General features: G+C 41.6%; 1 protein-coding gene across 2 annotated transcripts; it reads left to right on the top strand.

Annotated features, from left to right (window-relative positions):
• Nucleotides 1–16,497: 16,497 nt before the first annotated feature.
• On the top strand, nucleotides 16,498–22,342 carry bscl2l (BSCL2 lipid droplet biogenesis associated, seipin, like). 2 transcript variants are annotated; one of them, XM_077021775.1, is made up of 8 exons: nucleotides 16,498–17,467; nucleotides 19,391–19,475; nucleotides 19,795–19,938; nucleotides 20,058–20,192; nucleotides 20,674–20,771; nucleotides 20,888–21,014; nucleotides 21,140–21,227; nucleotides 21,324–22,342. In XM_077021775.1, exons 1-8 carry the CDS (start codon nucleotides 17,223–17,225, stop codon nucleotides 21,599–21,601), a joined length of 1,200 nt encoding a protein of 399 aa, XP_076877890.1. In that variant the 5' UTR covers nucleotides 16,498–17,222; the 3' UTR covers nucleotides 21,602–22,342. The 2 variants fall into 2 exon arrangements, with proteins under 2 accessions (XP_076877890.1, XP_076877891.1); XM_077021776.1 differs by having other exon boundaries at nucleotides 19,394–19,475; nucleotides 21,324–22,334.
• The last annotated feature ends 152 nt before the right edge of the window (nucleotides 22,343–22,494 follow it).

Below are 22,494 nucleotides of genomic sequence, written 5' to 3'. Positions count from 1 at the left end.
ATATCTAATGTAAAATCCAAAAACTCAAAAGGAATTATATTTCTTAGTTTAATTTGCAGGACCTGTAGCCATTTTCTAAATTAACATCTATCTGGTTGTGATTTTTTTTTTATTATGTTTTTACATCCTGACACGAGTCCTGCTCATTTATTTATACAGGCTTTTAAATAACTATTCTCGGTATGTTTCAAGAGGAGACCCTGCAGTTCACACATTTTCGAAGCAGTGAAGTAATAAGGTACGAATCACTCAACAGAACTTTCAATTTAGTTGCACTATTTTGACAAAACCCTTTTTGTGTTTTTAAGACCTAGTGTGGAATGAAGGGCAAAATTCAATCAGGCTATCGTGGAATTGCTACCAAGGCTATTTTAGAGTTCATTTGCTCATTTCTATACTCTGTTAAGAATGACGGGCATTTGTGGGTAACTGATTTTTGAATGCATAAAAAAGCACTGATTACCAAACAACATAGGAAATATTGACTTTATGCCTGATAATCGCTATTTTTTCTTGTCTCTGTGTATTAAAGCATGTAAAACCTAAACCATTCCCAATATAATGGTAATCAGGACAATTATAGTATGCTGAACTGTGAGCAAATGCTTCGGCATCCCTCTTGAAATCACATGAATGGACTGATATGCATATGAATAACTGAAATGGAAACACCAATCTGTTATTTTTATTTTAAACATTGGTCAAGAACATATCTCACACTATACTTTGAAAGAACATTTGGAATGACTCATGAAGTGCCCCTAAGAAACTTAGATCAAACTTGAATTGACTTTCTTTTCTTCACATTTTTCAACTGAAGAGAAATATTAACCAAACAAAATCAAAATAACAAAAATGCAGAAACATTCAAAGTGGATGTCTGCTCACCTCACGGAAGTAAAGTAGGTTTTCAGACTGATAGGAAAATAAATAACATATGTATCAAGTGACTGCATGCCTTCAAATACTTCTTGAGACAAAATTGGTATTGGAAACCAATATAAAAGATTCAGAGCTCCTATTAAAAGTGAATAAAAACCTCCTCCCATCTGTCCTGAGGTTTGAGTCTACCTTTTTCCCTTCCTTTTGTTAGTTGAAATGCTAGTCAATGGTGTCTGTTATACGTGGGCTAACAGGGTTAAACACACTGTCTTTCATGTAACCAAGACATCAGAATAATCATGTGTTTGTCATAAACATCTTTTTATTTGCTGTTTAAAACACCCTGAAGCAGATTATTTTGGACTTTTGTGAACCTAAAAACAATAGATAAAACATGAGAAAAATATCAATTGGCTAAGACGAGTTGATTTGCTCTAGCCCCAATCTGTAGTTTGAAATGCTCCCTTGATTAGATATTCATTCATTTGCTTGTTTGTTTGTTTGTTGTTGTTGTTTTACCCCTCATTGTCTGTTTGGATCCACCCACTAGAAGCAGTTAGGTTATAAAATTAATGCTTATTAAAATGTTGAAGTTAAAGAAAATACAAGGAGGACCATACCAAAACAGTAAGTGCCTTTGTAATAGAAGTCACTGTTAATAGTTGTTTATTTATCTAAGTCAGTAGTCTTAAATGCTCTTTTTTCAGTCTTTCTAACATGCCCTCACCCACATCACCTTGCCTTTATCACTCTGGGGAATCACTGATGCCATCTTAAGGGCAGTATTTATACATTTATACTTTATTAACTGAAGTGAAGTGGTGTTAAAGGAGCCCTTGGGAGGCTGAGGGAGTGAGTGAACACAAATCTACACTTCAGCAGCAAAGCTTGACCAGTTTCTATTTCCATTCCATCAGCAAAAACAATCGATCAATTTATATATATATATAATATATTGACTGCTCAAAAAATAAAGGGAACACTTAAACAACACACTTCTGTGAAACCAACCTGTTCAGTTAGGAAGCAACACTGATTATGAATCAATTTCACAATCAGTGTTGCTTCCTAACTGAACAGGTTGCTCAGTTATGCAAATGCTGTTATGCAAATGGAACAGACAACAGGTAGAAATGAGAGGCAATTAGCAAGACACCCCCTATAAAGTAGTGTTTCTGCAGGTGATGACCATAAACCTTTTCTCTGTTCTCATCCATTCTGGCTGATGTTTTGGTCACTTTGGCATTTTGTCAGTTCTCTCAATATAGTGGTAGCATGAGGCGGTGTCTACAAGCCACAGAAGTGGCTCATCCAGGATGGCACATCAATGCGAGTGTAGCAGATGTCAACGGGCTTGGCACCCAATCGCGGAAGAAAGCCACAAGAAGTTGGGGATCTCAATTTGCCTCACCGTTTATTTGTGCCTGTACAAGACATACGGCGCAATTGACACACACACGCACTTAGTTGTTCTTTCTCTCCCATATAACGTTCGCCATCCGAGTGACAAAAACCCGGGAAAACACTCAGTGAACAGAAAACAAGACAATACAGATATCCTGAACAACGAATGACCACAAGATAAACAGCAGAAAAAAATAAGCGGGAGCGAAGATGAGCTAACGAAGCACGACATTAAACAGCACAGTGACGTTACAGATCGGCAATATCGATACATATAGTTAATCTTACATTTTACATTTAATGTTGAACAGCAAATAAAACATACCTGTACAAGACATAAGGCGCAATTGACACACACACGCACTTAGTTGTTCTTTCTCTCCTAACAAATAAGGGGAAAAACACGAGGATCAAAAAATTGTGCACAAAGAACTGTGTATGCAGTAAACTCAAATAAAATCCCACTAACAATGTTTGCAATGGTTTATTGATGTTTTCGTCAACTAAGGTTTTACTGCGGTTTTCATATTAAAGTCCCCAAAGAACAACTCTGGAGAGAGAGAGAAATCGTCGTGCCTACCCATATAACGTTCGCCATCCGAGTGACAAAAACCCGGGAAAACACTCGATGGATAAGAATGGTGTTACATCAATTAGCGCCCTACGTGCAACCGATTAAGGGGAACCCCCCAAACAAAATAAACATGTATATATATATACATAAGCCCTTCCTCCCACAACCAGCTAATCTCAAGCGGCACATTTTAATCATCACTAAACTTTGGGGAGTTCATTTCAGGACATTTCAGATGTAATAACATACAAAATAAAAAAATAAGAATTAAAGAAATCAAAACGAAAGCACCACTGCCACACGAGCAGTACACCAGGAGACATGGAGGGGGCCGTAGGAGGGCAACAACCCAGCAACAGGACCACTGACTCCTCCTTTGTGCAAGGAGGAACAGGAGGAGCAGTGCCAGAGTCCTGCAAAATGACCTCCAGCAAACCACTAATATCCATGTTTCTGCTCAAACTGTCAGAAACAGACTCCATGAGGGTGGTACGAGGGCCCGACATCCACAAGTGGGGCTTGTGCTTACAGCCCAACACCGTGCAGGGCGATTGGCATTTGCCAGAGAACACCAAGATTGGCAGATGGGAAGGAGATTCCTCAGGAGAACATCTGCCGCCTCATCAGGAGCATGACCAGGTGTTGTAGGGAGGTCTCATCAGGAGCATGACCAGGTGTTGTAGGGAGGTCTCATCAGGAGCATGACCAGGTGTTGTAGGGAGGTCTCATCAGGAGCATGACCAGGTGTTGTAGGGAGGTCTCATCAGGAGCATGACCAGGTGTTGTAGGGAGGTCTCATCAGGAGCATGACCAGGTGTTGTAGGGAGGTCTCATCAGGAGCATGACCAGGTGTTGTAGGGAGGTCATACAGAAACATGAAGGCCACACACACTACTGAGCCTCATTTTAACTTATTTTTAGGAATTTCCACTGAAGTTGAATCAACCATTTTCAACTGGAATATTTTATTAATTGAGATCTAGGATGTGCTATTTTTAGCAGTATGTGTGTGTATATATATATATATACATATATATGTGGTCATGTAGGTTGGCATAACTGAAAAAAAAGTTGAATGAGAAGATTGACTTCATGTTTGCAGTGCTTTGATTAATATGGCTTAATTGGACAACAATGTTGGGCCCAGCTGGGACACTGATAAAAGTATTTAACATTGATGTTAAGAGCTTACAGCTATGACAAACTCAATTGATTCTTCAAGGTTCATATTTCCTTATAGGTTATTTTTACAGTGTACTGGCTAGCAACCAACCTGACCTTGTACAGAAGACATTAGCACTCTGGTGTTGAGCATTGCTACCATACCAATATCCTCTAAACAACCCTCATCACTCTAGTCCCTTTCTCTCCAGGTCCCAGGATGAGTTTATTCATCTAAATGTTGTCAAAGACTTTTCCTTGATATCAAAAAGGATGTTATATTATATAAAATAAAATTTTTCCTGCAGCATGTGAGGTCATGTGAGGTAAGAGTTATAGCTGTTTAACATTTTGATTTATTTATTTTGTAAAGTAAATAAAATGCTATTAGACCTGTCGAGGAACAAATTCATTGTTTAAAAGTCTCATGGAGAGCTGAATCAAGATTTATTTCAGTGTATTTAATAATGAAATTATTACATACAACAGAATACCAGCCTGAATCCTTGATCCTGAATGATGGAAGAAGACTGGACTTGTGTGTGTGTGTGTGTGTGTGTGTGTGTGTGTGTGTGTGTGTGTGTGTGTGTGTGTGTGTGTGTGTGTGTGTGTAATAATTTGGATTAGGTCCAATATTTCTGAGTGTGCTCAGGGTGGGCTTGATCAGACTGGTGGCAGTATCACCCAAGTGGCACACACACACTTTTAAGACTCTGCCTAGAAAAAAAATCCTGATATCTATATCTACTGTTCCTATGTGACCCCTGTCATTGAAGATTGGGTGTCTTTAGAGTATCTCATTCTGATGCCAACCTCATGGGTATCATTTCAGCCGTTCTTGTGGGTATGTGATCATGTCACATGGTTTCCCGAGCAGAGCAGAGCTGTTTTGCAGATGATCATAAATATCCTTCTGCAAAGTCTCTAACAAACATAAATATGTGGTCAGAACAGGATCAAACATCCATTTGAGTCATTTTTCTTTTACTTTTAAGGAGCACATAAAGGTTTACTGTCACACGGACACAGATTTAACCCTCATATTTAAATTCTCTTTGCAAAGGACGTCTTAGATTGTGCAGGAAATGAATGATCACTGAGGTGTGTCCTCTGAGGAGAAAATCTCTCTGTAGAAGAATATAGGCATAGACATTTTAATCATCACTTATCACTTTCCTTCATCTTCCACTTCCTCACTCATTTAAGCTCTCCATTATTTACAGTTTCTTGGAGCTGTCAGTATTCCTGTTGTTAACGGCCGTTTACACTACAGATGCTAGTCAGATGACTGCACTCGATGTGAAATGTAGGACTTGGCATACATTTTTGCATGAAAGCCAGTGGCTTTGAGAGATATGAACTAAAAGTAGGCTGAAGCATTTTTTTTTTTTTATCTTGTCACAGTTTAGAATGTCACTATTGACCGAGCAACGTATCGGGCTTCATATCCTGATTTTGGGAAATGCATGAACAGGCTGTTGTTCCCTCACTGTCGGGCTGTGCTGGTGTCCTGATGAGACCGTGTCCGTATGAATGAAGAGCTTCTCCTTTAGTCTACAGTAATGGAGATTCTTGGTTGGCCACCTTCCAGGCCCTTCCATTTTCCTCTCCAATTGGTTTGATTTGCATCTGTCAGCTTTCACTCACAGCCCTGACCCAAGTGGAAAGGAAGAAGCGCTCGAGCAGGTCTCACGCCAGCGAGCACACCACAGACGTCTCACCTTCGGCAGGCTGCGGCCGCCTGGAAGGGCATGGTTGAGCTTCCGGGGGGTTATTCGAAGCGGCTCCATTCATCAGCTCTCGTTATTGGCGCTAACAGCTGGCGGCACAGGAATACAACAAAATAGCAACGAATCTCTTCATCCACCCCCATCTGTTCCAGCCGATTAGCCCAGGAGATGGGCCTGGGACTGCAATAAATGCTTTCCAGAACATTCTAATCCCACCTAACTCTCGCCAGCTTCTTTCGCTGTGCCATGCCAGCCCCTTTATGACAGACACAACATGGCGACTTGGGGTGGGTTATAAAAATAAGCATTATAATGATAAACCAGGGAAATGCCAGTAATTATCAATACAACAACTCTGAAGTTTAAAAATGGCCTTGAGTGATTCACTTGTCAGTCTCTGAGTATGAGCTCATACTATATTTTAAAACAAAAAAGATAAACAAAAATTCAAACGCAAAAATAAGCTTTCTGTTTATCTGTTTATTGCACACTGTTTACAGGTCCAGACTGCAGGATAATAACTACAATTATCCCAACATCTTCCACATGAGGCATAACTTCTCAGAGGCATTCAGAACTTTGTCTGTTTACACTGAGAGCTGGTTTGGCATTTTCAAAAGCGCTGTCAATGTTAATGGCTCCATTAACTTACCAGATCTGGTCACCCTTCACTAATTTATTCATGAACACGCCAGGAGCACAGCCTTTGAAAGTGTAATTGACCTTTAGATTGGCTTTCTGTAGCGGAGCACGAAAGGAAACAGGCACCAGGAGGCCACCTGGTTAACACACAATGCTAACCAGCATCCCCAGTATAATACACCATGAGCTGAATATGCAAATCCCTGTGCTGTGTTCAAATGAATCAAAATTGCAAATCTAAATTGCGTATATGGTTTTCCCAAAAGCTTTAAGAGCAGTTAATTAAAAAAGTAACTTAATCAGGAATGCAAATGAAATTAAATATAATGTGGACTAAAAAGAGAAGTAATAGCTGAACTGAGTTTTTTTTCGTGTGTTTTACAAATATAAATCAAACCTAAATTGTGCACTATATTTTGGTGCATGGACAGTGAACTAAATTTGTGAATTGCATGTAATTCAGATTATTCGTATGGACTATTGCCTAAAAATATAATAAAAATAATTCTGCAAGAATATGTTTAGGTGATGGTTGTAAAGTCACAGGTCTCTTACAGTCATGTAACATTGTAGACACAGACATTGGTAACTGTGGAGTTATGTAAGCTCCATCAGAACAAAGAGGTACTCAGAGTTCCATCTAAGGAGAACTCCCTGTACCTTTCAGTCTGAGAGCACCTCACCTAAGAGATTCACAAACATATACCCTGAACTCAGAATGTACTGAGACAAGAATAAGTGTAATTAGGCTCTGGAGGCAAACGAGGCTAATGGGTTGGTGCATGTATTTATTGTCACTTGTTCGCCTATGTAGACAAGGATAATTTTTTTTGGTACAACATCTAAAGTAGATAATCTAGTTCAAGGACTTTCAAGGAAATTTGGAACAAGTCTGGGGCCTTTATATCCAGGACTGCAACACAGCCTCATCTAAACATTTAATCTGATGGCAAAACCAAACTGGTTTTAAACCAGTAATGCTAATAATAGTCTTTGGATGCTTTACCACCCTGTGTCCGCTCAGCTGATGATTTTTGGAGCAAACAAATATCAGTACAGCAATGCAGTTCAAATTATATTCCTGCTTTACATCGATCATCAGATAAGCCCAAAACATTCAAGCCATGCATAACAGTCGTCATTGTTCTCCTGTTCTGGTGAGAGATGGTGCCGTATCTCACCCAATGTAGTGTTATGCCAAAAGATCTCATGAATATTTAACGCCATACCCACACATTCCACACAAACACTGGCAGTGTTGTACAGTGAGGTGCAGACCACTGCACCCATGCAGCTGTCTCTACGTTACCACCGCCCTCCCGGCTACACAGAACCCAGGGGAACCATTCAAGAGGCAAAAAGGTTGTTCACGCATTCGGAAACTCATAATGCACCATTTAGTTTTTTTTCTTTCTTATTAAAAACATAAAAGACCTGTACAAATGAATGGCTCTTTGAAATATAACAAGCTGCAATTTGAGATGTGTCCGGCAGATCTCTCTATTATAGGGAGAGCTTCCCTGTAATTATTACCAGTTGTTTACCTTAGGAACACTGATTATGAATTCTTTTATTCTGCATATTATTTTCATATTGATAGTCCTTACAATACAATGTTCCAATTTTAAAATGACATGAAATCCATTGCCTGAGACAAAAGGAAGAAATTTTATTTTTAAAAAATGCCTCCATTATCATTTAAGATTTTTTGCTATCTTTGATCAGTGGAAAGACATTGCATGGGCTAATTAACACTGAATCGTTTGGGCAGGGTGTGATCTGGGCAGCAGAGTAGCAGGAGTTGAGATCCAAACTTCATAAAGGAAGCTTGGCCTCACCAGGCACGGTGTGTGGCCACAGAATCTGCTAGTGTGTGCATCAGAGTTAACTACCAACAAAATGGGTTCATTCATTCGCTCGTTAATTTGTTGCTTTATTAGGGCGTGACAAGTAAATACCTGCAAAAGTGATGTGTCTTCCGTTCATCGCAGTCCCAGTCGTGATCATGTTGCCCACGTGTTTTCTGTGACGCTTATTTTTAGGTGTGGAATAAGGCTAATTGTCCTTCAGAGGCTGGCGTGTGAGAGTGAAAGAAGGGTGTGCCAGCACAATCGTGTGTCACTGTCAGTGTCACACTCCCACATTAAAAGTGTTGTTTTAACCAGCAGGTCTTATTGGCATGGTGCTAAATCGCTCCATCGTAGTCCAAACATAGCATGCATGAACAAGCATGGCATATTCACTTCCTGAAACAGGAGGTATGACCTTTATATGGCAACTTTTATTATGCAGGATGAAGGAGTGGGGTACATATCTTAACTACCTTACAATACAGCACAGCAGATGCTACCAAACTTGTATTATCTTTGAACAATCAGTTTAAACACTAAATAAGTTGTAGATGTATTTAAAGGAGCTTTTAAAAAAGTTTAGGGTGAGTCTGAATCTCATTGTTTTAATCTGGGAGAATGGTTGTGTGTAGACCTGCATGTGATATACATTTTGTGTGCTGACCATTTGAACTTGTTTTTTCACTGAGCTTCTGTGTTTTACAATGGCTCGTGTGTACTACTGTGTTTACATTTTGTTCTTACACTCTTTTACACACATTTCTCAATAGTTTACTTTCTAAAATTCTTCACACATTTTTCTTACACCAGTTAACCTCACAACCAAAGTACCAAAACTTCATATATGCCACAAAATGACATTTTGAACATGACGACAAGGTTAATTTATCATTCCATGCAGACTGATATAAAATATACTAATATCGCCTATCTTTAATTTATGGAGTTGTTCACAGTAATGGCATTCAGCAGTCGTATCCAGAGCAACATACATATTTATCAGGATGACAGTACACCCAGTTCACTTCCTGGGAATCAAACCCATGACCTTGGGGTTTCTAACACCTTACAGGAGAACCATATGAACTAGTGCAGTTTCCTCTGATTTACTATGTGATCAGTAACAGCAGCTCTAATCTCATCTGAGGCTACAGATCATCTTCCACATTGACTATGCCCCCCCTCCTCTCTCATTCTCTGTCTCTCTCTCATTCTCTCTCTCTCTCGTTCTCTCTCTCTCCCCCAGTCACTCCTCTTTCTTTGCCATCCAGATCCATGTTTACATGCCAAAATCATTCCTATTATATTCACTTTTATATCGATGGCAGTAAAATAAAAGCACTGGGTAGGTCTTCAGCTAAAATGAGAATCATCTGTGATTGGTCTATTGTTTGTTTGTTTTTCCTAGTGCTTAAGAGGAAATTGCATATCTTCTAGCATTTCAGGAAACATAATACACATTTTGCAAATCCTTACATATTGTGAGTAAAATGAAACATTTGCTTTTATAACCACTTTTTGAACACTGGCCTCAAAATGAAATATTCACACCAAAATGCCAGACATTTATCATATACATTTCTACCACAAACCACATTTTTCACACTACACCAGTAAAATGGGTGGTTGTCATGATGTTATTTGACTATCCTGGCTCCATAGACCATAGACAATGAATTCATGTACTTTTATGACGAATTATTTATCAATGCATCATGACTCTTTTATATTTCAGATCGTTCGAACTTATGTTGTAATAACAATATATAATAATGATGTACATACTGCATAAGTAGAATATACGATGCATGTCCTAAGGACATAATCTGAGAATTTTACACATCCTGGTTGGGCCACAGCTAGTCCTAACATAGTGGGAACCAGCAGTCAGAGACAAAAACTGCTTCCATTACAGTTTGTGTATGCATGTTCATTTACTGCTCAAATACTCTGAATGTCCCAATTTTTCCCTAATCCCTAAGCCATCATACAGTATCTTCTATTCATTTCTACTACTGTAAGTTACAATTCACAGAAATGTGTGTGTTCATATCCAGTAGTGTTGCTTTGAGATTTACAGTATGAACATTAACATGACAGTTAATTCTTTATGTAGAAATAACACATCCATCAATGTGGGGCATCTAGTGCATTTGAATTTCTCAGACACATCAATACTATTTTCTACAAAGAAATGACATTTTGACTTTTATCTAATGACCTACCACTTCCACAAGTGTAAAGATAAGCTCTTTAGATATTTGTCCTACTGAGGTTGTAGTTTCTAGAATAGAATAGAATATACTCTATTAGTCCTGGAGGAAATTAGGGGTATAATAGAATTATTTCTGTCACCAATTTGTTCATTCTACAGAAATATAGCATGGAGGTTTGTACTGCAGTGTTGTGTGCAAAAAGTGTGCATGAAAACGTGCACGGAAGTGTGCACAAAAGTGTAAGCCATTCGTAATGAAAGTCCATCTAGTAATATACTGTATAATTATATTTTTGAAACACTGACACTGGCAACAGGAACCTGAACATCAGTGACTGAGATCTGTGGTTAATAACAATGAGATAAATGTATGAAAATATAATGTAGGAATATGCATATGTACAGAAATTGTTATAATGCACATTTCTGGGGCCCCACTACGAGAAGCAAAGTTATTATTATTATTATTATTATTATTATTATTATTATTTATTATTAGATGTATTGTTATTTTTAAATTATGATCAATTCCTGGGGACCCCCACAGTTCGAGCCCCCACCCCCACCCCACTACCCCCACAGCGTGTCCCCCAAATACCCTTCCCTACCATGGAGAATACTGCAGCAAGAGGACATGCATTCAGAAAACAGTGCATCTTTGCCCCTCCCACACTCTTAGCTCAGTGTACTGAGCCTGTGTGTGTGTGTGTGTGTGTGTGTGTGTGTGTGTGTGGGAGGCCCCATCTGGGCACTATACCATAAAGAGTCCTTGGGCAAGACTCCTCACACTACACTCACCTTCCCTTGTAACATGATTAAAACTTGTAAGTTGTTCTGAAGAAGACTGTCTGCCAAATGCATAAAATGTAAACCTAGAGCAAACTTCTAATTTTAGTGGCTGCTAGCATGCTGGGAAAAACACACACCTGATGGGACTATCAGTGAATCAAAATAAAGGGTTCAGGCCAGGGTATAAAAATAGATATGATGGCTGAAATGAATACAACATATGAGTATGGTTAAAAAACCTAAACGATCTAGGTTTGATTATCTGTCTATAATATCTATGATTGGATTACCTCTGACAAAGGGATTAGTGTGTTTGTCTTCATAACACTTAGTCAGCATAACACGCTTCTAAAAAGTAAGTGTAGCCATAATCAGTAGGACTCTTGGCTTGTTTCTGCAGTCAGCAAGTCCCACACCAAGACTCCTTCCCTTTCTGCTTTGGCAAACTGTGTGATACAGGGACTATCTAGGAAGTGAAGGAGTTAACCTGCTATGTAACAAACCATTGCTCTGTCAGAATGATTGCACTCGTTAAACCTCTAATGATCTAACCCTCATCAGCAAGTCACTGCACTATATCAACACAATTTTTTGCATGTCATCTTCAAGCCTCTGGTTGAACTGCCACATACTGGGACACATCCAGGATCCTGCCTCCAGGTGGGCGGTCAGATCCAGAATCCTGCCTCCAGGTGGGCTGTGTCACATGGTCCCGCCTCCCTCCTGTCAGTCATGTATTCTGTTTTATGTATGTGTTTGTGTGCCTTTTATTTTGAAATTCCCAGTTCTCCGCCCCTCGTTATTGCTTTCTGGTGTGTCTTGTTGGGTTCCTTGCTTGGTCAGTGTATTTAAGTCTTGTGTTTAGACTCTTGTGTTGTCAGTTATTGTAAGTACCACTTGTTTGTATGCTGTCATTTATGTTATGATGCTGTTTGCAATCGTGGTCATTTATGTTATTAATACATATGTATGTACTCCCTGTTCTATGTATTTGCATTCTCTTTTAGAAGTACTTAGTGTGATTTTGGTTTCTCTAGTTGTTTGCTTGTTCATGTTTTTCTTTCTTTTTAGCCACATCTCCCCAGTTTCTGTTAGTGTTATTTGGTTCCTATGGTTGGTGTTGTTTGATTATTCTTGGTGTTAGGTCTGTGTGTGCTGTGTAAGTTTGTCAGTGTTAATAAATCCTTGCTCAGTCCTCACTTGCGTCCAGCCCACTCTTCCAGTTCGTTATGGACTGTCACATTTTAGATGCTGTTCACAGGGTAGGTTCATCCTTCCAGCTCTCGGTATCTGGAGGGTCAGTTTCTATACCAACACCCTCAGCTACAGCTCCACAGAGATGTACAACGCTTTCAAGATAACAGAAAATTGATTTTAAAAGTTACTGCAATGTCTTTCCTTAAATTTGCATATCATTTAGACTACAATCAATGACAAGGTGTCTGTTCCTTATTGATGGAGACCTTTACTATTTCTTTTTAAATACCATTATGCTCCATAATATTCAAAATGTCACTTTCATTTTAAGTTTTAATTATGATCAGCTGAGTGATACCAAGCAACGACATGGAAGAACAGTAATTTACATGTTGATGCTGATCTTAAACACATTGGACAGCAAAAGACACAAATGCACACATTATTTCATTCAAATAAATATACAGAAAGAAAGAGAGAACTATAAAGCATTGTAAAGAGAATAGGGGTTACTGATGGCTATATTAGTATTTTGTAATGGCAAATTAGTCAGTCAGTTGTATTCTCTCAGAAAGTAGGCCTCACACAAGTGAGGGCTTATCCACGTTAGCCCACTGTCTACCGGTCTCACCTCGCTGTTTTCTACAGCCTCTGAAGTCTACAAGACTAACACAACATTGAATGAATGGATATATTTATTTACAGTATTATATAAATTGGGCTTTGGCCCAAAGATCATTTGGTGAATTCTATTACGATATTCGTTTCCCACAGTATTAGTGGTCATGAACAAATTTCACTCATGGACCTTTTTTTGCTGACAACAGATGGAAGAACATGGCTGTTCCCTCCTCTCACTGCTTTATGCTTTGGCTGTAGAGCCATTATCTCCTGTGCTCGAAATCTCACCGTTCATTCATAGTATTTGTAGGAGAGGACCACAACCATCAATCTATATGCTGATGGTTATTTCTAGATCTATTTCAGATCAGGTTTCTTGTGCCCTAAATGTACCAAAATATATTGCACACATTTGGTTTTGCTTTCCTGTTAATTGTGCAATTCTGCATCAGATTCAGAATCAGCTCTAGGTCTGTCACAATCAATCTTCAGTCTTTTATCAAATCAGTAGTCAAAAAAATACATCAGCATTTTCATGATATCACAGGAGTCCTAAAATACATAAAGAGGATCTTCAAAGGCATAGAGCTCACAGTGCAAAACAGAATCTCCAAGTGGTGTAAAATACAGGGTGTCTCAAAGGTAAGGAAACACCCATTTAAAATCATACTCTGAGAACATGCAGTGTTCATCTTAAAGACAGGATTGTTGTTACTTGTGCATTCAGCCAGATGTTTTAGTGAACATTCAACAATGGCAGAAAAGGACAGCCTTAACACTCATTTCATTTTGTATGGGTGCTTCCTTACTTTTGAGACACACTGTCCAAATGGTACAAAATAGAACCTCTGAATGGTGAAAAACAAAATCTAGCTCATCTTTGAAATGTAGCCCTTTTTACCCTAATAAGAGTCAAACTGACCTTTTCAATTTCACAAGACACTTTCTGTCTGATTGCTGGTTCTGCTTTGAAGATCTGAGTGTATTTTGAATTTCAAGACCTTTCATGACAACCCCAACCACCTGTTTATTCAAGTTAGCATTACTCAACTTTAGAATAGAACTGCAGACGATCTTGGTAAATTCAATGGTTTTTGCCTGTTTTAAACATTTATACATTCATCTCCCAAGCCACTTAATCCAATTCAGGGTCACAGGCTGTTTTACATACATTTCAACTAAATTTCAACTTGACAGTCATGACTTTGTTAACACTAGTCTTTTCCTAACCTGCCACTGGACTCATTTTGGTAACTCTTGTACAACCCACAAGCCTGATACTTTGTATTTGTGGTGATGTCTTGTCCTCTAAAATAGGGTGACAGGTAGGTTACACTCTGAAAGGGAGAATGACAATTAATGATATAGATATAATTAATAGAACATACTCTTGAGTCTAATTCTGTTCAAAATCGTTCACTATATTAATTAGATTAAAGCTAAATTAACTAAGATATGATAAAGTATACATGTGTATATTCACTGTGTTATATTCACTGTGACGCTGTTATGGGTCTTCCCCTCCCCCGGGGCTGTTGACAGGGTAGGGATGGATTTGTGGGATGTGTTATTTCTAAGGAAAACAAGAAAACACCTGGAGAATCTTATGTTCTACCCATACATATAATACTCATGCTACTATAAATATCATTTTTAAAAGACCAGGAATAGTCCCTAATATATTATGCTACTATATCTTCACGACATGTACTTCAGCAGATGGTATGTGATGTTACAATCACTCACATTGATTTCTATGTTGAGTTTCAGACTACAACAATTATGGTTAGATGAGACGTAAGGCTGGAGAACATGGAAACGTTTCAGCTCTTCACATAGACGTGAACGCGCCCTCTGGTGGTGGGCGAAGGATCGTTGTTCTTTATCTGCTACATTCCCTGCAGTAGGTCACTCCAATGCAGGTACCTGCCAATCAAAGCCACCCTGCCATTCTCAACAAGGCTGCCTGTGGCTAATGACTTTCATCTCACCTGTGGCCACAACAATCATCTCCCCTGTGGTCATAACAGTCTCCACAACAACTCACTTCTTCTACTGGGGGACATATGGCCTGTGAAGTGGCATTGAATTTTTTTTTTGCACTTTCAGGAGCTTGACGTTTGTCTCCTGCCCTTTGAGTGGACTGTTTGCAGGGCATGACATTTTGCTGGTGCCTGGCATTTGCAGTGTCTCGCAAGTGTGAGCTCTGCTGCTCATCTCTGCAGTGTTTCCCTGTTGATGTTGACGGACAATACATTTTTTAACTTGCTCATACCACTGCACTGTTTACATGTGACATTATAGATGTGCTTTTCAGTTTGTTTGTTTGTTTGGGGGCCGGGAGTGTTGTAGTCTGAGGTTGCTCAGTAAGATGCGGATATATAGAAACTAGAGCTGGCAGACAATACTAGTACTTGAGAAAGCTACATTTAGTATTTTGTGAGTTTCTTTCTCTCTGTGTATCCCTCTTTGTATCTCTCGTTTTAATACCTTTGTTACACATGCTTTTGAGCTTACACAGATTAGAGCACAATATGCAGATGACATTTTCACACCAGTATTTGGAGTCTGCCTTCAAACTGACTCATGGTTCTGGATGGAGAAGGTGGGTGCTGGCTCTCAGAGCTGTCACACCACCACCACACACCACCTCCCTCCCCTCCACCCCCCTGCTGCTCCACACATCCTGCACCGTGCAGTTTTGGGAACCGAGGTCGCGAGAATGCGTGTTCTTAAAGCGGTAACAGGTCTGTAAAGTCACACACATCAGTGTGTCATTCGAGTACAGACGTGTAGATCTAGGAGAGCCTTCTGCAGTCGTCCTCAAAGTTTCATTCTTGCCTACACATGAAACGATGAAATCAGGTCACACTGCTCCTGTTCAAGGTCAGCTCATGAAAGAAGTTTTAAAAGTGAGAGGTAGTGCACGAATCCCAGTCATAAATATGTCTTGAAACAGTCACTTGTTAACCATTGATAATTTACTATACGGTCAAATTCTATTTTCTCACCTTTAGTGAGCTTTGCTGTAGGTAAAACAGCATTTTCACAGATAACAGGCATGCGACAACACTTCAGTAATCGGAGACCGCAATGACTGATAACAAAAAATAAAGCGTTTTAGTGCCATCTAGCGAGCTAATAATGACGCATTTCAAATAGTAAAACGGGATGAAGCTCAGAGAAAAGTGCTGCTATGTATAACCTTTAGAAGATAATCAAACACATACCATATATAATGTTGTACCACTGTGTAGTGGAGACTGACCGTCAGACTCATTATAACTGCAGTGAAACAGCGATGTCAGATACAGCCCATCTACATTGTCCCAGCGTCTTCTACATCTAATTCAGCTGGCGTTGGCAAATCGTTGGATCGACTTCTATGCACTGTTGGCAGCAGTACATTTTGTACGACTAACCAGTAAGTGCATCTTATCTGAAACCTATTTGTGAAGTCTGCTGTCTGCTGCTTTCACTGTGTTTCTGAATGAAACATATTTATAATAAGTTAATTTTAGATTAATAAAGGATAAGATGACCGACCTAAAATGGGGAGATGTATTTTCAGTCATGAATAAGGGCATTGCTTAATTTTGTCGTCTAGTCATTTGATAGCTGTTTCCACACTTCTAACAAGGATTGGTCTCAGATGTTTCATAGCAGCTGATTTCATCACATCGCTCCTTGTGGAGTTGCCTCACACTGATCATCAACGCTGGAAGTATTCCTCACTAAATGTCTCACGTCTTTGCAACCCCTTGTCCTTTTCCCTGAATTAGACAATGTGAGAGTCAACAACAGAGGCTACCCAGATAAAACCCCCCATTTAAAACAAAGAATCTTAAAATTAATAATATAAACTAATAGTGAGATGAAGAGTAGTGTTGGGATGTAAGTCAATAAGTAGTCTCTCCCTCAGTACACATAAGAAGGGCATTTTGAAAGTGCAGCGTCTGATTTAGTTCAGAATAAGAACTGCCAGAGGTTCATGTGCTGGTAGCACAATGGTCTATAAATACAGAAAAGAAAAGTAGAAAGCTAAGGAGGTCAAAGTGAATCCGAATAAAACAGCAGCAAAAACAAGAGGATATTGCGAAAGATACTCTACACAAGGCCACGCTAGCCCGCCTGCTTTTGGCAGTCTCAGCTCAGGGATGGAGGACGTGGGAACAGAGCCCAGCATACAGGAGCTCAACGCCGAGATCGCAGACTTCTTCCTCCGGATCCGAGAAGTAACGGCCGTGCTGTTTCTGAGCATCAGGCAGAAGTTCATTCAGACCGGCGTCGTCCTGTGTATGATCGCCCTTCTGTTCTGGGTTGCCATCTTCCTCTACGGTAGCTTCCACTACTCTTTTATGCCCACCGCAAACTTCATCACTCCAGTGCACTTCTATTACAGGTGAGGGGACAGTCGCTCAGGTGAGTCTGGGCAGGGCTGTAGTGTAGTAGACACGAGAGGACCTCAATTCACTGTTTACCTCTGCTGTCATAAGCTGATTTTGCTACTGGAGATATATACCTTCTAAACAATAAGAAAAAGAATAATAATCATTGATCTAAGTGTTATTTGAAATGCCTGCATGGCAAAAGAAACAAACTGTGCTAAACTATACAACTATACAAGAGTGAATGCCTGAAAATGATTTTAACCGGAAGGTGAATTATATAGTTTTCTACAGTTTCCTACAGATGTAGTGTATATATATATATATATATATATATATATATATATATTTTTTTTTTCATACCAGAAACACTGCAATAATAATAGGCCCCCTGTCCGTGTGTACAGGGGGCGGGGCAGGGGGTTGTGGTCTGCTCTCTGTGTGTACAGGGGGCGGGGCAGGGGGTTGCGGTGTGTACGGGGGTGGGGCAGGGGGTTGTGGTCTGCAGTCCGTGTGTACAGGGGGCGGGGCAGGGGGTTGTGGTCTGCAGTCCGTGTGTACAGGGGGTGGGGCAGGGGGTTGTGGTCTGCAGTCCGTATGTACAGGGGGCGGGGCAGGGGGTTGTGGTCTGCAGTCCGTATGTACAGGGGGCGGGGCAGGGGGTTGTGGTCTGCTCTCTGTGTGTACAGGGGGCGGGGCAGGGGGTTGCGGTGTGTACGGGGGCGGGGCAGGGGGTTTCGGTCTGCAGTCCGTGTGTACAGGGGGTGGGGCAGGGGGTTGTGGTCTGCAGTCCGTGTGTACAGGGGGCGGGGCAGGGGGTTGTGGTCTGCTCTCTGTGTGTACAGGGGGCGGGGCAGGGGGTTGCGGTGTGTACGGGGGCGGGGGGGGGGGGGGTTGTGGTCTGCAGTCCGTGTGTACAGGGGGCGGGGCAGGGGGTTGTGGTCTGCAGTCCGTGTGTACAGGGGGTGGGGCAGGGGGTTGTGGTCTGCAGTCCGTATGTACAGGGGGCGGGGCAGGGGGTTGTGGTCTGCAGTCCGTATGTACAGGGGGCGGGGCAGGGGGTTGTGGTCTGCTCTCTGTGTGTACAGGGGGCGGGGCAGGGGGTTGCGGTGTGTACGGGGGCGGGGCAGGGGGTTTCGGTCTGCAGTCCGTGTGTACAGGGGGTGGGGCAGGGGGTTGTGGTCTGCAGTCCGTGTGTACAGGGGGCGGGGCAGGGGGTTGTGGTCTGCTCTCTGTGTGTACAGGGGGCGGGGCAGGGGGTTGCGGTGTGTACGGGGGCGGGGCAGGGGGTTGTGGTCTGCAGTCCGTGTGTACAGGGGGTGGGGCAGGGGGTTTCGGTCTGCAGTCCGTGTGTACAGGGGGTGGGGCAGGGGGTTGTGGTCTGCAGTCCGTGTGTACAGGGGGCGGGGCAGGGGGTTTCGGTCTGCAGTCCGTGTGTACAGGGGGTGGGGCAGGGGGTTGTGGTCTGCTCTCTGTGTGTACAGGGGGCAGGGCAGGGGGTTGTGGTGTGTACGGGGGCGGGGCAGGGGGTTTCGGTCTGCAGTCCGTGTGTACAGGGGGTGGGGCAGGGGGTTGTGGTCTGCAGTCCGTGTGTACAGGGGGCGGGGCAGGGGGTTGTGGTCTGCAGTCCGTGTGTACAGGGGGCGGGGCAGGGGGTTGGGGTCTGCAGTCCGTGTGTACAGGGGGCGGGGCAAGGGGTTTCGGTCTGCAGTCCGTGTGTACAGGGGCGGGGCAGGGGGTTGTGGTCTGCAGTCCGTGTGTACAGGGGGTGGGGCAGGGGGTTGTGGTCTGCAGTCCGTGTGTACAGGGGGTGGGGCAGGGGGTTGTGTCATCACAATGCTAACTCATGTCTATCAAACATCAACGACCGCCCAACCCTAGTACCAAAAGTGTATTTATTTCTCACAGTCCTCCTTAACCAGTGTGTGATTGTCCAGCAGGACAGACTGTCCATCCGCCCAGCACTCTGTGTGTTCCCTGCCCACAGCCAACTTCTCCCTCCTCAGAAACAGCAAGAAACAGGTGACCTCATATTCTTATTCACTGTCTTATTCCGCACTTCTTCTGGTTTATAGCAGCATAGATATTGCATAAATAGTGAACGCTTTGCTACTGTTTGCTTCAAAGCATTTTGGTCATGTTTATGAAAGGAAACAAATGGATACAACTCTGGCTTCTAGCATGTGTTCTGGTTTGGCTTCTAGCATGCGCTCCCACAGTCTCACAGCGAAACACTGCTGTACACCACCCCTGGGTCTCTACACCACCCCTGGGTCTCTGCTTTCTATGTAGCTGCTGCTATGGGAACAATATCTTTCACTTCTTTCCCCACCCTCTGCAGGTGATGACATATGGTCAGCCCTACCACATCACACTGGAGCTGGAGATGCCCGAATCCCCGGCCAATGAGCAGCTGGGGATGTTCCTGGTGAAGATGACCTGCTACTCCCATGAGGGCCAGATCGTCGATTCCTCCGCCCGCTCTGTAAGAGTCCACAAACGGACACACGCAAGCTCAAACACATAAATGCAACCAAGCTTGACTGTGCCAGTTCGGCGCGTCGTCGTCCCTCGGTCACGGCCCTGTGTGCGGGTTCCCTCTAGGCCATGCTCCGCTACCGTTCCGGCCTGCTACAGAGTCTGGGGACTCTTGCTCTCCTTCCCCTGCTGCTGACGGGCGCTACTGAGCAGAAGCAGCAAGTCCTGGTGGAGATCTATTCCTCTTACGTCGACAGCTCAGTGAGTAGAGCCGGTGCTCAGAACGAGGAGGTGGTCAGAGCCACGCAACAGGCCATATATTATCACCTTATAGAATGACCACAGAGTGTGTACTGTGTAGAGCTTTTTTTTAGGTCATATTAAAGTGCTCTATGTAGTGTCTAATGTCCAGTGGCACTGGGGAACATCGGATCACTGCACAGTGCAGTGCTGTGGCACACCTGCACTAGAATATCAATTTTTGCAAAAAAGTCTTCAAAGGGTTCCGTACTCATACTCTTCTGACTGAGAAACTATTGTTATCACAGCCACATACAATGTGCAGAACACTGTGAGATAAAATAACATTTCCCCTGGACTGAAAATGCATGCATACAAATGTACATACACAGTGCTGAAAGTAAATGCAAATAGCAAAACAGTAAAAATCATGAATTGAAATAATTGTACAACATGAAAATCTTTTTTCACCCCTTTATTCTCTCTCGTGATCTCCCTGCAGTATAAACCCACTACTGGAGCCGTTATAGAAATCTACTCGGAAAAAGTTCAAATCTACAATGCCTATCTCTACATCCATGCTCACTACACAGGGATCAGGTGTGTGTGTGTGTGTGTGTGTGTGTGTGCGAGAGAAAAGATAAACAAATGTTAGAACTTTAGTCTAATGTTAGTCTTTAAGCTGTATCTAACATGTTTGTGACATTTATCTACAGGTACATGCTCTACCACTTCCCCCTTGCCTCAGCTGTGGTGGGCGTGGCAAGTAACTTCACCTTCCTCTGCATACTCATCCTCATCACCTACCTGAAGGTCACCCTGGATGGCTTGACAAATCCACAAGTGTGCCCTCCTAATCTCTAACCAGTGTTACTTTAGTTTCTGAGAGTGTGTGTGTGTGTGTGTGTGTGTGTGTGTGTGTGCTTGATTGCATGCTTTGTGATTTCATTTCCTTCTGATGATTTCAGGTTGTAAATTGGAATAGAATTAGGCTGAGCAGAGCAGGAACTATAGATCAGTATCACAGAACAACACCCACTGAAGACCACAGTGCAGGTTAATACTACACGGTACTGAGGCTTTTGTGATATGGTAAAGAGAAAAGTAAAAACAAACAAACAAACAAAAAACAATATGTACTTTTTTCTTTAGACACAAAGACAAATCTGCAGGAGACCTCTGTAATGGGATCTGGTGACATGAAGAATTCTGGTTCTTCAAGGCACATGGAAGAATCCATTCTTGACACAAGGATGGAGAGAGAGATGAATGATCCCACAGGCTTCCCCGAGGGTCAGTCTGTACCTCGGGTAGTTGACATGGATGTTTTTTTAAAGCACAGATTTTTGTCTGAAGGGCCTTCAGGTTCATCTCTGCCTTTCTCGGACCAAGACAACACCTGCTGTCACAGTGGACCTTGCTTAAGCTAATAAGTAAATGGAGAGCTTTAGAAATGAGAGTAAAGATTATGACAGACAAAAGCAACATTGAGCTAATATTCTCAGTTTCATAGCTTGAAACCAATTAATCATTCTTAAATGAATTAGATATGCATTTTGGCCATTAACAAGCATATGTGTATTTGTGGATTAATTCCCCAGAAATCCAAATTAAGGAATTCAACCGTTGTTTTTAACAATTGCAGTTTGTTTGTGAACAACAAAGCCCTTCTTTGCATTTATTTACATGCACTTTCTTTTTCACTCTTGAGATATATGACAGGTTGCATGTTGAACAACCAATAGTGTTGTTTCCTTTGTTTACATTACAGGTACACCCCGTGGTTTTTAAATACACTATGAAGGAGTTGGAGGCATGATATGCAACTCAAATGAATAATAAAACTAGGCCTAGGTTCATATGTGTCAGACAGGCGAGATCTTTATCAAATTTAATTAATTTGTTTGTTTTTGATACCATGTCAGGTTCAGTAGCATCATCCTAAACCCCTGATGTCACTGAAGTTGGGACATTCTCGTATTATTACGATGTGTCCTCGCATGCTGTTAGTACTGGCGCTGGTATGGACGGCTTGATTTTTGTATTGACATTGCAATAGGTTATGTAAAGGTTACGCCAGGAGGTTACGTTTCATATATTGATGTAAACTAAATAAACGGAAATGCATACGAAAAGGTTTTCAGTTCACATGCTGATGTATGGAAATGCTTTTTACATTTTGCAATCTGTTGATGCTATTTTTGTTAGTCCTTGGACTATAACGATATAACCAAAGTGTTAGAATAAAACTCCACAGTCTCTCTCCCTCTCTCTTTCACCAAGAACACCAAGAAATGAACACCAAGACTAGTCTTTGTTTAAT

The sequence above is a fragment of the Brachyhypopomus gauderio genome, chromosome 11, assembly GCF_052324685.1.
Source record: "Brachyhypopomus gauderio isolate BG-103 chromosome 11, BGAUD_0.2, whole genome shotgun sequence".
NCBI lineage: Eukaryota > Metazoa > Chordata > Actinopteri > Gymnotiformes > Hypopomidae > Brachyhypopomus > Brachyhypopomus gauderio.
This window is presented reverse-complemented; position numbering and strand designations above follow the sequence as displayed.

What these genes read in the sequence shown, in the direction of transcription:
- bscl2l (XM_077021775.1), top strand. Translation starts at nt 17,223, where the DNA reads ATGGAGGACGTGGGAACAGAGCCCAGCATACAGGAGCTCAACGCCGAG. An exon ending in CCAGTGCACTTCTATTACAG is followed by an intron (nt 17,468 to 19,390) that starts GTGAGGGGACAG and finishes GTGATTGTCCAG; the next exon opens with CAGGACAGACTGTCCATCCG. An exon ending in TCAGAAACAGCAAGAAACAG is followed by an intron (nt 19,476 to 19,794) that starts GTGACCTCATAT and finishes CACCCTCTGCAG; the next exon opens with GTGATGACATATGGTCAGCC.